Source organism: Sceloporus occidentalis, unplaced genomic scaffold, assembly GCF_023333645.1.
Source record: "Sceloporus occidentalis isolate IW3139 unplaced genomic scaffold, rSceOcc1.0.p SCAF_1, whole genome shotgun sequence".
NCBI lineage: Eukaryota > Metazoa > Chordata > Lepidosauria > Squamata > Phrynosomatidae > Sceloporus > Sceloporus occidentalis.
The window spans coordinates 79989008-80005711 of NW_028316981.1; the positions used below are offsets into that span (position 1 = coordinate 79989008).

Sequence of the window (16704 nt, forward strand, 5' to 3'; positions counted from 1 at the left end):
TTCAGAAAGGCACTAAAGAGGTCCCCCTACACAAAGGCATGAAAATCCATCTCTTGCAAGACAGCCTATGGCAGACACCCAAATCTGGATTCAACACAGTGAATTTAAGGCCTCTATTTTACTTTGTACCAACTATAGAGCTTCCTGCTCATTTTTCCCCAGTTGAAATACTAATAGGAACATGGCCTGCCCTGATTCAATGAGACAACAGACACAGTTAAGAGTAAAGTTAAACTTTACTTTACAGTAATTGCTTTCTTTTATATACAAAGAATTACAGTACATATTCTGGGAACACTTGGGTAGGGCAACCTTTTTTCCATTACCAAACCAGTTTCACATACACAGTTAAATGTGTAAAGGGAACAAAAAAAAAGTAATCCAAGATCCAGAACTCTTCCTCTTCTATCAATGTGGATATTGTAAACATTTCCCCTGCTGCTCACACAGTACATACTCTGTTGATTTTTTTTTTCTTTATCCATGCAGAAACACAGCAATTAGGCACTGGAGAGTCATTGCCAACAGGAATTTTGTCTAGGCCTTTTTGTGCAACAGCTCTACTCAGTCACAACCCTCACTGAAAAACTCTAGATCAGCAACCAGTACGCTTGAGAAGGATGAATGGATATAGATCACTTAGAGAAATGTAAGCTTCCTCTTCTAATGCTCCTTAGCACTGGGTCAGTGCTAATGTCCTCACCTGCCCCCTCTCCCTTTCATGTTGTATTTTCCATTCTAAAGGAGTGAGAAATGTTCTCCAATTCAAGCCCTTCTCCTAACATTCTGAAAACACACTGAGGGAGATCACTACCTTCCTACAGAGGTGCTCTTCTCCAAAGTATTATAGACTTCACAAATTTAAAAGCATCACACCATACAATATTTTGGTGAAATGTGATATACTTTTCAGACATACTCCTCTAGTCATCTCCTTTCTTTTTGCTTAAATGGGAGCAGGGCAGGCCCAAGATACTTTGCTGCCTGAGGTAGAGCAACAAATGGCATCCCACATACACCCAAGTCAAGGTGCACAGCATCCAAAGCCAGCCAAGTTGTTCTGGCACATGAGGCAGAAAACCCTGGCAGTAAAAAAATAACAACAAAACAAGCCTAATAATAGTAATAATAATAAACAACTACTCATTTCAGTGAGAAACTGAATCTGCTGCCCCCTGACATCTGTTCACTTTGTCCAATGGCAGGACTGGCCCTGAGCAAGGAGACTGTTCTTTGTGATGCTGCTCAAGAAGTGGTCAAGAGAACCAGAAGGGAGCACAACTGCCTTCCCTCCACAGAGTGCTTGTACAAATGCCAGCTTTTATTTGTTAGAACCATAGGCACTTCCAAGATTCTGCTCAGTGCAACTAGATAACCCCTATGTGTAAGCAAGCACAGGCCATAAAAGAGAATGGTGGCTTAGGTATGTATATGTGAGCACATGCTTTCTAAGAGTGCAATGGAAACTCCCTTCCTTTCTGAAAATGATTGGAAATTTAAGAGATGAAAGTAGGGCCACTATTAAATGAATTTAGTCTTTTTTCTATTTATTTCTGTAGTTAAAAAGTGAACTCTGAAATTCTTGAAATGGGAAACTATGCTAAGACAATGTGATGCAACAATCTGTAAAATGTTATTGTATGCAACCAGCATCGCCACGGAATTGCATCTTACAGACAAGGAAGTCATCAACACTGTGGCTGACATCCTGTTGGTGAATTATTACTTTTTTGGTCATTGCAGAGGTTAGAATTCACTACTGACTACACAACAAGGCTTTGCTCCCCCTCCACCTTTTCTCAGTTGCAACTTCCTGCATTTCCTGGTTGGTGAAGAGCAGTTGGAACAGTAAACAGGTGCTCAAATGGTCTTCCATAGTTAGACACAGGACAATTACATCATATGCAGGGACTTCCAGAGGTCCCTAAAGAATTCTATGCCTGTGTGTCCTGCTACAGAAAAATAGCTGGTTGCTTGTATGCTCCCCTCCCCCCTGACAGGAAATGGCTGATTTTCAGGGGTGGGATGCAGCTGAGAAATGGTGGCTTTGTGGGTTGGTCAAGAGATCAACATATCATTAGCGATATCTCCTGATGTAGGATCACCATCAAAAATATGTCATATACTCAACAGCTTGGTACTAAATTCTTATTAGTAATGTTTGTTAGTAGCTTACAGATTAGCCCCCAAACTTCTGGCTCACCTCAAGAGTTCATGGACATTACCTGGCTCTGTTACACCCAGGGCTACTTATCTTCCATAAGTCTGTGCGCATACTGTAAAATGTAGAATGTGGCTCTGGACACAGCATTCAATATTCTGAGTTTCTCAATGTTCAGTTGTTGTTTTTACGTTCATAGGATTGCAAGACGGAGGAGCACCTCCTGGTTGAATTTTAGATGTTCAGGGTTAAAGAGAGCTACTGAGCCAAACTTTCAAGAGTTGCAAATTCCTCTTCCCTTTCCATAATTAATGGAACAAGAGAAACAGGATAAGTTACAAAATCAGCAGATCTGTGCAAAACTATTTATTTGCATGATTCTCAGGTCACACAATCCAGCTATTCTTACCAGAGAATCTGGCCTATCTTGGCATAGACTTCCATGGTCAGAAAGAACAAAGCTCTATACGGTACCACTCTAGGAGTGGAGCACCCCATTTTCTGCTCAAAATACAGAAACGTATGTATGAAAATATTTGCACACAAGAAGTTTATCAGTGCAATCACAATCCTAGCAAAGTACCATATAAGCAATAACAGCATATACCAAAATGCCAAAACCACATCCAAGGCAAAACCAAATTGTATTACTGGTAGCCCAGCTCTTAGCTATGACCATTCTAATTCAGGCTAGAGAAAAAGCAAACAACAGAAACACATTCTCTTCAAATTCTATCTATGCCATGTTTCTACCCCACGTTCCTGTGGCTAGCCAATGACACTCAGGAGCACAAGAGTACTACAGTCCTCAGATTCTGCTTGGCCAACAGTCCTCCTGATGACACAGGAGTTCTGCCACATGTAAGCAAACAACCCTTCTCATTTCCCAAAGGAAACAATTTCTGGCTTGTGCTGACCAAAGTTCAAGGGGTGTCTTCTTTTTCTCTGCAACACTTCTTGCCTTTGTCCGTTGTAGTTTTCCTTGGTTACCTTAATGAACTAGACATTTCCTTCTGTACTTGGCAAGATGATTTCTGTCTTAAAGTTGTGGAAAAGGATGGGATGGGGAAAGTCTAGGCCAGATACAGCCCCCCTCTGGGCTTCTCATAAGGGCTGCGACTACAATGTTTTAATGTACACAGTCCTTACATAAATGTCTGTGATCTTTTCTGCTTCAGATGCTTAGTCAGATCTAGGGGCATCTTATTCCCATGAAGTAAGTCCTTCAGGGAGTGAGTAGTAGGCTATAAAATTCAACCTGTATAGAGGCTCTCAAGGGAAAATATAAGGATACAGCAAGTTGCCAAGCAATCTGTCTGAAATGTCATGCAAATAAAAAAAAAAAAACTAAACTTACTTCAAACAGGATTTTCTAGCCCAAGATTCAGAATGTGCTGCACCATGAATCCCCTCATTAGTGTTGCATACTTGCTCCCTAGAACCTGCTCTTCTGAGAAGTCATTCAAAATGAAAATTCTTTGTTTTAAAGATTTAAAAGCCTCCACCAAAAATATTCACAGTTTATTATTTTTCCATGAAACAAATAGCTAGTTAAAACACGACATTGCAAGAACAGAGTTCGACAAAGCAGTGCAGGAATCTTTCTTGTTACAGGTACAGCTTGCTGAGGGAGGCTGGCACAAAGGAAGTCCTAAACACACAATCTACATGACAAAGTCCAGCTCATGGGAAGGCCTAAATATGTAAAATTTAGAGCTTTCCCCCCCACACGAGTAATACTTAATATGCTGAGCCTCATGACTGGGTTGGCTGGCTTGCTTAAAAAGATGGGGTTTTTTCCCATTTAAAAATGTTTTAGTAAAATGCCCTTGGCTTAGTGTTTCTGTTTCAATCATTCAGAAGAATTGTCCTGTTTCCCTTTGTTCAGGAGTCACGCAGAAACAAAACATGTTTGCATTTCCCCATTTTCAGCAACGATTAGTGCTTGGCTTGCAGGTCTTCCAGGAAAACCAATGTTAAGCACTAAGATTCCATTCGCCACATGCTGTGCAAAGTCACTAGCTGCACTTGGAGAGGGTGAAATGGTTGAGAGGAGAAGATGAGATGCACAACTGTGTAGGGAATGCTGCGTAGTGCCGAGCAGGTACCGTCATTGTGGAAAGCCAACATCAGAAAAAGTAACAGATCAGAATCTGAAATGCCACTGTATGGTACAAACTGCAATACTGGTAAATTTCCTACAGAACCTGAGTTACCCCAGTGTTATCTGTTCCAAGGTGAGAGGATCTGAGTTGGGATAGGACTAGAACTCCTGCTCTGCGCAGAAACCTGGAAATCTAAAAAGGACAAAACGGGAGCTGGTAAAAAAATTAAGTTCTGCTTAAAGCTGCGTGAATCCAATTGCCCAGACAAGTAAGAACATAAAAGGAAGCAAACATTAGCCATGAGTGTGGATGGAGGTGATGGTAAAACTGCTTCCTGATATCCTAGTGTTGAACTGAAATAACCATGTGAAGTACCTGCATGGCGGGTTGCCTCTTTCCTACATCCAAGATCAGCAGAAACACAGGCTTAGATAGTAACTTTTCTGATCCCCAGCTACAGTACTACAGTGAACCATGCCAATCTTAATGTTTGTCTGAACATAACACTTCTGCCTGATCAAGTAACACTACATGTTTCCAACAGGTTTACCAACCTGGCGACCTACCAGGTATAGAATGCTGCACTGACTGAAAAATGGAGTTGTAGGAAAAGAACAGAGATTTCAACCAGATGCTGGAGCCCTTCACATTCCAGTGTGAGAACTATAACATTAACTATCACTGAAGAGACTCTTCAGTGTAGCCCACTTAAATTCAAGTCTCTTTCAGCATTATATATGTATGTATATTCATGTATGTATGTTATATGAGATATGTATTAAGCCAGAACCTAGTGAGGGTAAGATTAATAAGATTTTTTCCATCATGGGTTACATGAATTCTCAAATGGGCTACTGTTCTGTTCCACCTTCTGAATTAGGCTATATTTTAGTCTAGAGCTTGAAAGGGTTACCTTTTTGGACTGCAACAGTGGCCATGATAGTTGAGAGGTTCTGGAAATTGCACTCCAAAAGAGAAACATTTCCAAATTCTGCTTCAGCAGAGGAATACACCAAAGATGACCACAAACAATTCTAAGCATGTTTGCTGTGCAAGAGGGCAAAATCAGTTTCATTTGTCTGCAATAACTAATAATTATGGCTGCAGAGACAAAAGGATAGTGAACAGCCATGATGCACTGTAGAACCCAGAGGAGAGTTTTATTCATTTTTCTATTCTGCAGTTGCTCTCAGTGGTCAAAATTCTGTTGAAGTGGGAGCTCTGGCTACATTGCACTGAAGATGTTAATTCCCAAGCAAGCACACTGCTAGATGGTAAGTTTAAACTTCTTTTCACTAAACCTCCAACTTGTCAGATCTATGGGGGAACCTCAGGTGTTCCCAGTAGAGTGAACTGCTCTGCCTGGCAGAACTGACATCTCAACAAACTTCAAGTATTTTTCTTCTTCCAAAAAGCACCTGTATCTGATAAGCTTTGACCTGGCAGTATATCTTCAAGCAAAACATTCCTAAACAGAACTGTGAGGAAAGAAAATTAGGGAGAAAAAACAGTCAAATCCCTTCCTTTCACTTCTCCCAATAACAGGCATATGTAAGGTGCCAGTGCAAAATGGCTGACTAACATCTAGTGGGAACAGATGGAAGGAAACCTATTTTTTTTGGAACTATGGAGGGATACAGTCTAGGAAATACATTATTAATGCAAGCCTGTCACTCAGACATGCAGAATTAGTAACTTGATTATATCAATGGAATCAGAGATGATATCCACAGTGGATTCCTATATTTCAGCTTTATTGTTTGCAAAAGGAAGAAGGAATAGACCATCTACATTCTTGCTCCTTGGCTGGGTGTTACTGAGATTTGGTAAATGTACCTGTATATGTTTGATGGGATGCTGTTGAAGGTTAAGGATCTGGGGAGGTGGTTTTTTAAAAAAACAAAACAATAAACAAAAACAAAATACCCTTCCCCATACAATTAAAAAACAAAACGGAACAGAACAAATACGTTGACCCGTCTGGCCTCAAACTGGCTTCACTTAGGTTTTGACTCAGTAGGTTCGTGGCCAGGAGAGTCCTGGTTCAGTACTAGCACCACATTTTGTTCAGACAAAGGCAAAACGTCCTGCCCCACAGGTGTTTGTGCTTTCCCAGCGAGCCAAGAGATCTGCTCAAATGTCTGAATGTTTCTGGGCAGCCATGAAGCTTGTCCGGAAGGCAGTGGAGCTTCCCTTCCAGGCCAAGGGGGTTGTTCAAATGTGCACAATCTTTCTGTTGACCAAAATGTCTGCTCCGTGGAGGGTGCAGATGCCCCTTGGCCTGAACAAAGACTGTGCTCAGGAGACTGCAGTTTCTCAGCTGTCCAAAGTGATTGCTCCATGGATGGCAGCACTTTTGCACTAAGCCAAGGGGTCTTTTCATGGATTTGCAAGTTCTCTAAGGGGCAAGTTGTCTGTCCCATGTATGGAGAAAATTTCCCTGCAGGCCTACAAGACTGCTCCTCAGACACAGGTGTCCGTTCTTTCTGCTGAGTATTCTGCTCCAGTGTCCCAGAGCCTCTTTCTTTTGGTTGAGCATTCTGGTCAACAGGCCTTAGGGCCTTCTCTGAAAGCAAGGGTCTTGGATTTAATGGGGCAGGAAGCCTGTCAGACAGCTGAGACCTCAGGCATGTAGTAGTAGAATCCTTCTCTGATGGAACAGACCGAGCATCCATCGTAGTAGAAAGCCTGTTGGGTGTCTGAGGCCGAGTTCCCACAGAAGTGACTGACTTTTCTGTTGGTTTAGACCTCAGAGCTATGGGGGCAACTGGCTTGACCAGTAGCTGAGATTTGGGGCTCAGTGAAGTAAAATGTTTGCCTGAGCCCTGAGGTAGTGAGCCAACAGGAATGGCCCTATCCAGTGGCTGAGGCCTCAAAGACTCAGGTGCTACCACCTTGTCTAACATATGGACCTTTGGTATTTCTGTGGCAGCTGATTTGTCTAACATTGGTGATGTGGGTCTGTCTGCAGGGAGTGACACATCTGACCCCTCAGGCCCTGGGACTTCCACTGTACAATTTTTGTCTGTTGTCTGAGGTCCTGATGCCTCTGCAGCAGATGGCTCATCCTGAGATCCTGATGCCTCTCTGGTAGATGGATGTTCTGAGGGCTGTAATTCCTCAGTGGAGGCTAACTTTTCTGAGGACTGATGATTCTGGGCAACAGTGGAGGCTACTTTTTCAGACGGCTGTAACCTCAGGGCCACAGTGGAGGGTGATTTTTCTGAGGGGTGCAGCCTAAGGGCCAAAGCAGAGAGTGGCTTGTCTGATGACTGCAACCTAAGGGCAAGGGCTGAGGATAATTTGTCTGAGGGTTTTAACCTCAAGGCCAGAGTGGAGGACAATTTGTCTGAGGGCTTTAAACTCAGGGCCAGGGTGGAGGGTAGTTTGTCTGATGGCTGTAGCCTCAATGCCACTGTGGAGGGTGGTTTATCTGAGGACTGTAGCTTCACTGCGACAGAGGAAGGAGGCTTCTCTGAGGACTTTAGTCTCAGAGCCAAAGAAGAGGAAGGTGATTTATCTGAGGGTTGCAGCCTCAGGGCCACGGTCAGAGGTAACCTCTCTGATGGCTGTGATTTCGGGCCTGTAGCTGCAGGCTGCTGGTCTGATGGCTGAGTATTTTGACAGCCAGCTGTTGATTCTGTGGAAGGCGCATACTCACGAATCTCTCCCGGCTCTAGAGGGTTAGGTCCACAGGGATCATGTTCTGTGCATGACAGGCGTCCGTCCAATTTAGAGATGAACAGCATTCCTTCTCGATGTTGCTTGCAGAAAGATCTGGGACACATCTCACAGAATGAAGCTGCTTCTTTACTGCACACATCACACTGATGCCAAGGACACTCCCATTTCCCTGCAGAAAGGGAAAAAAAGACAACTTGAAAGAGGTTGGACAGGGCACTAAGATGCCCTTACTAAAGCAAAGCTGTTCAGGGAATATCTGCTAAATCATTCTCAAGTAAGTAGACATCTAGCTGTTAGTATAAAAGTGTTGGGTGTCTTCAAGTCATTTCTGACTTATGGTAATCCTAAAGTGACAATGTATAGGGTTTTCTGAGTCTGAGAATGTGTGACTTACCCACTGGGTTACTATGGCTGAATGGGAATTCAAACCTTGGTCACAGTCAAATGGTCAAACCACTATACCACGCTGGCTATGTGCAGTATTTATCTAAAACAACTTTGGTTCCAATCAGTTCTAATCCCTTCCAATAAACTTAGTTTTAGTTCAAGCTATGAAAATAGTGCAAATTCAGATTAAATTTTCAAACTCAGTTCATATATTCTAAACAATTTAATCTAACTTCTAAACAAAATAGTCTGTAATTTCCTTAGCATTTTGGCTTTTCCTGAGGTGTTAAAAACATAGTTTTTAATAGCTAATATTATATTGTGAAACAAAACTACAGTTCTGAACTAAGAAGGAGAAGTGTTTTATAAGGAGAAAACATTGTTCTGGAAAACATGGAATGGCCTTATTGTACTAACAAACAAAGCTGGGAATCTATATTTAGGGAAAAGGCAAGGATCCCTAAGCATATATAAGGGAAGGATCGCCAAAAGCACATGAGCAGAGCCTTGCAGGATAACATTTTGAGGCTCTGCATTAGGGATAGGCACACACCCATGGTTGGCAGACCAACTTCAGCCTTTCCAGGCTCCTCCTAGTAAACTGAACTGTTCCTCCAGCAGGTAACTGGAAATGACATTCCAGCTGGCTGCAGTGTCACTTCTGGCCACTTTTTGGCTGCTTCAGGTGCTGTTTTTGGCTGTTTCATGGTGAGACTGAAACATTATATAGGGTCAAAACAACACGCCCTTTCATTGTCTTTTTTGCCCTCCTCCTCTCCCCCAAATTGGTATGAGAAAACATTTCTTCAGTGTTTTTTTTTACAGGGTTCAGGATAGTTCAGCATTGGTTTCAAGGGCTGCGCTGGCCCACTTCAAGGGTTGCATGCATCCCACAGGCTACACAATATCAATGCCTTATCCAGATTAATTTTACACATGAATATCTGACCTCAAAAGGAATCAATTAGAATACTATGGCCTGGTACAGACTACTGGAAAGCGGCAGTCTGGGGCCGATTTTAGGGCTTGGGAATGCAGAATGTCTGCATGCTCCCAAGCCCTACCGCGCACCGCTGGCGCCATCATGGCGAGGCCCCGTCCACATGGGGACCGTCATGATAATGCAGGCATGGTGCAGCACCTAAACATTGCCACGTCGTGTATGTGACATCAGTATACACAAGTGCGCCAATGGTGCAACAATGGCGCCCAGCACGTGGACTAAAAAGAACCCGCGGGTTCTTTTTAGTCCTGATGGAGGCTGCACCGTTTGGGTGGTGCAGCCTCCTTGCAGCATAAATACAGGTGGCTACAGACCACCCTTTCAGGGTCATCTGTTGAGCCCCTAAGATTCAAAAAGCTATGAGAGATGGTCTAAGGGCGAAACTCCATTTTCCTTAATGTCATCTCTATCACCTTGAGGTAAACACTCAGAGATTCTCTTGTTCTCATTGGTTTCTTAATGCCATTGTTCATAATAATTAATTTCATAGGTTGACCTTTTCTGTCATCCTGGTTCATTCTAAAAGCACATACTTTCAATAGCAACTGTATATCCATACAACATAGTCACCTCGTATCCAAAGAGACACTTAGTGGGGAATTATAAAAACCTGGGTATTAGCTGGATGGGAAGCAGCATACCTCAAACCTTTACTATTTAGTCAAAAGGAAAAGTGTGAAGCCAAGGGCCCTTTACTTGTCCCATTTTCATCTTCCCTTGGGTCCCTTATCAGAAGAAAGTTGGAGTATAAATTCAATCACACTATTGTAGTGGCAGAATTTTCCTGTTATAATAGAAAGCTATAGAAAAATGGAGTTGCCTTTGTTAGTCAGAGAAACAGTTTTTTTAAAATGAGGCTTGGAAACTAGAGAAAATTAGAGAAAAGGCATGGTGAGTGCATTGTGACCTGGCACCAGCAGAACAAGACATAACATACACAGTTCAAGATAAGGAGACATTGCTGATGTTCAGAAGGAAGGCTGCTGAATTCCTGAAGGAGGGGTGAAAGGTGGAAACTGCAGTTTTAATATATGCATATATCTCTGTGTCTTGATTGTAAGAATTCTGTATGTTTAAATTGTAATTAGCCAATGAGATGTGATGAAGGAGCTTTTTTGTGTAATTGACTATAAAATTAGGCCATTTTGTCTTGTTCTGGGCCTCAGCTTTTGGAACTTGAATTCCTCTGAGTTCATGTTTCCTTTGTCGACAACTGGAAAATAAATTTATGGATTTTCAGATTACTACGTCCTCTGCTAATTCTTTGCTCTGCCAAACCTAAAACTTTGCGTCTCCTGAAATTTCTATCAATCCATAAATAAAGGCATTTCTTTCCAAAGTTAGGCCCTGTTCAGACCGGCCATTAAGACCGACATAGGGGAGGAGTTAGGGTGACGCATCCCCATGACGACTGCTACGACTCTGTCCAGGGCGTCATGATGCTGCATGCCGCTCCACATAGCGTGCTGTGTCATGGGGCTCCTCCAGCGCTGCATCCATATGATACAGCACCAAAAGAGTACTGCCAACCCGCAACAATGCAGTTATGGTGCCCTTTCCTGGGTGCAAAAAGGAACAGCTTTTTTCAGCTCCTTTTTGCACCCTGTAAAGGCCAATTGAGGTTGTGGCATGTGGTTGTGAAGCCCTGATCTGGCTGAAAAATGGGCGGCTCCATGCCGCCCCTTTGGGGCTGTTTGAACAGCCCCTAAATTGTGAAGAGAGAGGCTACATTTCTAGAAGGTCATCCCAAGGTTTAAGCAACAAGCCAAAATATAGCTAGGTGGAAAAAATATCTAACAAAAACAATAAAGATTAAAGATAGTGATGGGTGGGTTGACATGTATGTGACAGAATGTACTTCTACTTTTAAAAGAGGAGCCCTGGTGGCACAGTGGTTAAATGCCTGTACTGCAGCCACTCACTCACAAACCATAAGGTTGCGAGTTCAATACCAGCAAAAGGGCTCAAGCTCAACTCAGGCTTGCATCCTTCTGAGGTCGCTAAAATGAGCACCCAGATTGTTGGGAGCAATTAGCTTACACTTTGTTTTGCGGACTTGTAGTCTGCAGTCTTGGTCCTTCGTGGACGACAAGCGGGGAGGGATAAAATGGTGCATACATCCAAGGCATGCGTGCAGTGCCATATGCAGAAGTGCACGGACATTATAACAAATGGCAACTTGAACATTTGCATTTTTCCGGATGGGGGGGATGTGTGTGTCCAGACTGGATCCCCTGCGAATCAGTAGGGACGTCTGTATATTACTGACCTGCAGGTCGCCTGGTCAAATTGAGACAGTCAGCATGATACACTTTGGGACAGCCTGGTCTCTTGCAGGAAACCAGCTGTCCTCCATCCCCACAGCTGAAACATTCATCTTCTCGCTCCTTCATGATTCCTGCTTGTGACTTGCGTTTCCCATATCGTCTCCTGAACTTCTTAGATTTATCTTCTGATGCAGGGGGCTGATTCTGGAGAGAAATCAATTACAATGAATAACTGTTTGGAGGGAAACACTCCCCATACCTCTCTTTGAACAACATTTTTAATTGACCTAAGGAAGTACCATGAGGACAATGGATAATGGCCACCTCAATTCCTTGAGGGTAGAAAGCAGCCAAATCCTGACTAAGCCAATGTATTTAGATTTTATTTTCCTATTGTGAACAAACCTAAAAAGGGAGAGGTCTCCTCTGCTATGAATTGCACTTCTATTGCTGATCTAACAAAACTAGATTTGTGTTGGCTTACAGGAGGCATTAAGGTATAACAACATCTGACCTGAGCAGATGTGAACCCTTTCTTCCAGTTTTTGCATTTCCACTGGTTTAAAGAATCAGGCTAGGCAATATCTTAAAAGGGTGATACTTTTATCAACAGCAGCAACTTCCCCAGCATCAGTGATAAAAGATGGGTGCACTAAACTGAAAAACCTCCAGTATCATAAAGAAATATGTGAGGACACTGCAGCTAAAGGAAGAAATCCAAAGAGGGATTATTATACCTTTGGTCGTACACCAAGGAAGCCACTGCAATTTGGAGCACCACATTTGCAAACTGTCTTCCCATTCCCCAAACATTCCAGGTTATAGTTGAATGTTAGCTCGGTTCCTGGTAATCAGAGAAATCAATCAGACCCATCTGGATTGCAACAGACCTTTAAGCATGAAGTTCAGCTTTTAGTAAAGGAATTAAACATTTAAAACTAGCAAAAATTATTTAAAAGTATTGAGGGAAACTTGCTGCATTTATTTTCCATGGACTTGATATCCCATCTGAATCTACTCCTCAATGAAAGGCAAAGTGGTAACATTAATAAAATTAAAATAAGGGAAATTAAATTAAAACATAGCATAGATGGAGAACCCATTGACAGAAAGAAAGAGAAGCATTTAACCAGTTCAAAACCCTTAAAAAGCAACCCAGCTTAAAATACCAACAGCCTGTTAGAATAAAGCAGCCACTGACAGCCAGAGGAACAAGAGGAGACTAACTTAACTTCCCTTTGCAAGGAGATCCAGAGCCTGGGAATGGCCACTAGGAAAATCCTCTCTCATGTCCTCACCACATGTGTCTCCAATAGTAGTAAGACTGAGAAAATGGCCTCCCCCTGAAAACTTTAACATCCAGCAAGGCTCAGATGGAACAATATGGTCTTTCAGATAGCCTGGTTTCAGGAAATAACATTTTGAATTGTACCTGTTAACAGACAAAGAAGTTCTGTGCTCCCTGTAATCAGCTCTAGGCAACATTCTAGCTACAGCATTCTGGCCTTGCTGTTGTTTCTGAACACTTTTTAAAAGTAGCCCCATAAAACTCAGAGGCAGGCGAGCACCAATGGCTCATGACTTACTGTATTTTCATGACCTTGTTCTCTAAAGACCTCTTTGCAGAAGGTGAATTTCCAAACGCAGGATGACATTTCCTACACTGTCAATCTATAGTATAATTTTCCAAATGTGGCAAACACCATGTTGCTGAGGATTGAAGAAAGCTGCTGCCAGATACAGCTCCCTGCTTCATGTACAAACGTGGTAAGAACTCAGACATGCATTTGTCACATGTTTTGAAGTACATGAGGAATTAAGTCATGTTCATGTTAATAAATTACTCCTTCGCAAGAATCAATATCTTCTATGAATAGCTGTATTAGTGAATTTTGGATACATTACAGGCTTTTATACTTCTTCTCTTCAGTGTGCTTCTTACCAATGTCTGTTTACCAGGCTTCATCAACCAATATAACCTTCTATTACTTTCAAGCACATGAGAACAAAGCACCTAAGAGCACTACTTACCAGCCTTAATATTTGTAAGGGCAAAAAGGCCAACCCGGGTATCTCCATTCACTGACCACTTCTGTGTCTCACAGTTTGGCTGGCAGCAATGATTCATAAATCGAGCATAATTACCCTTTGGTCCAGCATCAATGATTCGATCCTAAAACCAAAGGAAAGAACTTCTTTTCAATTACAAGTAGACATTCACACACACATACACACACACACTCACATACACAAGAAACAACCATACCTCACTTGAGATACAGAAAACAGAAACCTTTTTCACATACCTTGTCTAAAGTTAGCATGTAAAAGTTAGTGATATCATGCTCTTGAGCATAGCGGATTCTGGCTCGGCATTCCTCCTCATCTATCAGTTCTCCCACATACTCATTCACAAATTCACCCTGAAAATGTGTGGATGGGAAGAGGTGAAACAAGTACTTTGAATACAAAGCTATCAGCACAAATAGTTTTGTGGGGAAGGAGGACAGAGAGAGCTACACCATAAAAATAAATATTATCATTCATAACTGAGAGATACATTTTTGATGAAAGCCAACAGCTTAAGTAGTCTCTGGAGAAAGAGTATGTGGACGCATTCGCTTAATTTTATGTGCAGAATTACTATTCAACGATAATTTAGTGATAAAATTATTGTCATTGTCTCAGATGAGTTATAATAATAATAATAATAATAATAAAAATTTACTTTTATACCGCTATTCCAGCGATCACAGCGGTGTACATCAAAGAGTAAGACAATTAAAACATCAGCGTGACAATAATACAAAGTTAACAATTAAGAACAGTAAAAACCAACAACACCCTATACAAATGGCTGTGTAGAATGGAATACACAAAAACATTGCCAAGGGGAAGAATGACCACAAGGCTCACGGGGGGGGGAAAGCCTGGCGGAACAAAAAAGTCTTCAAGTTCTTCTTGAAAGCATTGAGGGAGGTGGAAGTATGGAGCTCATTGGGGAGGGAGTTCCAGAGCTGAGGGGCTGAAATAGAGAAAGCCCTCTGAGCTGATACATATCGAGCGTCTGGAACTCTTAAAAGATGTCTTTCACCCGAACTGAGAGTGCAGGGCGGATTGTATGGGGAGAGGCGGTCCTCCAAGTACCCTGGGCCCAAGCCATTTAGGGCTTTATAGGTGATAACCAACACCTTGTATTCGGCCCGGAAGCGAATAGGCAGCCAATGGAGATCTTTTAGGACTGGTGTTATATGGCTGGCCCTGGAACATCCAGTAACCAGCCGAGCAGCCATATTCTGCACTAATTGAAGCTTCCGGGTTTGGTACAAGGGTTGCCCCATGTAAAGCACATTACAGAAATCTAATCGAGAGGTTACCAGAGCATGTACAACAGTTTCAAGGTCCCCCCGGCCAAGGAAGGGTCGCAGTTGGCGTATCAGCCGAAGCTGATAACAGGTGCTCGTGACCGCCACATCCACCTGAGCAGTAAGGTGAAGCCACGAGTCCAGAAGCACCCCCAAACTGCGAACAGAGTCCTTCACAGGGAGCGTGACCCCATTTAGGACAGGTGGAAAAATTTCCTTACCCGGGCCAGGAGAGCCAATCACCAGTACTTCTGTTTTCTCTGGATTCAGGCTGAGTCTGTTTTCCCTCATCCAGCCCATTACCGACTCCAAGCAAGCATTAAGAGGAGAGATGCCATCCCTAGTTACTGCATCAGTCGGAGACACAGAGAAAACTATTTGGGTGTCATCAGCGTACTGATAACACTGCGCCCCGTGTCTCCGGATGATCTCTCCCAGTGGCTTCATGTAAATGTTAAATAGCATAGGGGACAAAATCGCTCCCTGAGGGACCCCAGATGTCAGGGCCCTCCTATCGGAGCAACAGTCCCCCAGCTCCACCATCTGGAATCTGCCCGAGAGGTAGGAACGGAACCACTGCAAAGCAGAGCCCCCAATACCCAACTCCCTCAGGCGACCCAGGAGGACACCATGGTCGATGGTATCGAAGGCCGCTGAGATGTCCAAGAGCACTAACAGGGACACGCTCCCCCTGTCCATACCCAGACGGAGATCATCAACTAAGGCGACCATAGCAGTCTCAACTCCATAGCCCGCCTGGAAGCCAGTTTGAAATGGGTCCAGATAATCCGTCTCATCCAAGATCCCTTGAAGCTGAAAAGCAACTGCCCTCTCAATCACCTTCCCTAAAAATGGCAGCAGCGAGACAGGCTGATAATTGCTCCGAATTAGGGGGTCAAGGGAGGGCTTTTTCAACAAAGGTTTAACAATGGCCGTCTTCAAAGTTGATGGAAACTGCCCATCCTTGAAGGATGTATTAATAATAATACAGTGCAACATATTAGTCACAACCATTCCCCCTTGAGCTGTCAGCCATGAAGGACAGGGATGGAGAGAGCAAGTCGTCTTCCTAACACTTTGAAGAATCTTGTCCACATCCTCAGTACAGACAGACTCACAGTGATCCAGTTTAACCAAGTCCATGGAGGCTCTGGACACCTCTTCTCTAGATTCTGAACTAATAATGGAGTCGAGATCAACCCTTATCCGAGAGATTTTATCCGCGAAGAAGTTGTTAAACTCGTCACAGCAGGCTTTCGATGGTTCCAAAATAGGGTTCAGGGGAGGAGGGAGTTGAGTAAGCTCCCTCACTACCCTGAACAGCTCTGCCGGACGCGACTCCGCGGACGCGATACGCGCAGAAAAGAACGAGTTCTTCGCTGCAATTATCGCCACCCCGTAGTTCTTCAAAAGAGAGTCCAGGAGTGTCTTGTCGGCTAAGGCCTGATGTCTCCACCATTTGCGCTCTAGTTGTCGCAAAACCCGCTTCCTGGCCCGAAGATCTTCCGTATACCAAGGCCATTTTTGGAAGCAGGTCTGAGAGGACGCTTGGGAGCGATACTGTATATAGCCCTGGAGAGATCAATATCCCAGATGTTAGTCAGGGCATCAACAGAATCGCAGTCAGTTCCAACCATAAACCCCTCTAGGGCTTCTTGGAACCTTTTGGGTTCCATCAGCCTTCGAGGGTGGACCATCCGAATAGGTCTGCCACCCCCGGGAGGGATCCGGG

At 43.3% G+C, this 16704-nt stretch overlaps 1 protein-coding gene across 2 annotated transcripts in view; it reads right to left on the bottom strand.

The window, feature by feature from the left end:
• Positions 1 to 16704, bottom strand: part of NSD1 (nuclear receptor binding SET domain protein 1) — a 111901-nt gene continuing 95197 nt past the window's right edge. Inside the window, exons 19-24 of one of the 2 annotated variants that reach the window (XM_089527198.1) lie at positions 13914 to 14030; positions 13639 to 13780; positions 12345 to 12451; positions 11610 to 11811; positions 7928 to 8119; positions 2 to 4458 (exon numbers count right to left, since the gene is read on the bottom strand). In XM_089527198.1, the coding sequence (XP_089383324.1) occupies positions 4385 to 4458; positions 7928 to 8119; positions 11610 to 11811; positions 12345 to 12451; positions 13639 to 13780; positions 13914 to 14030 (834 nt within the window). In that variant the 3' untranslated portion in view covers positions 2 to 4384. Of the gene's footprint in view, positions 8120 to 11609; positions 11812 to 12344; positions 12452 to 13638; positions 13781 to 13913; positions 14031 to 16704 lie in introns of both variants that reach the window. The other variant, XM_089527191.1, reaches the window with a different exon arrangement.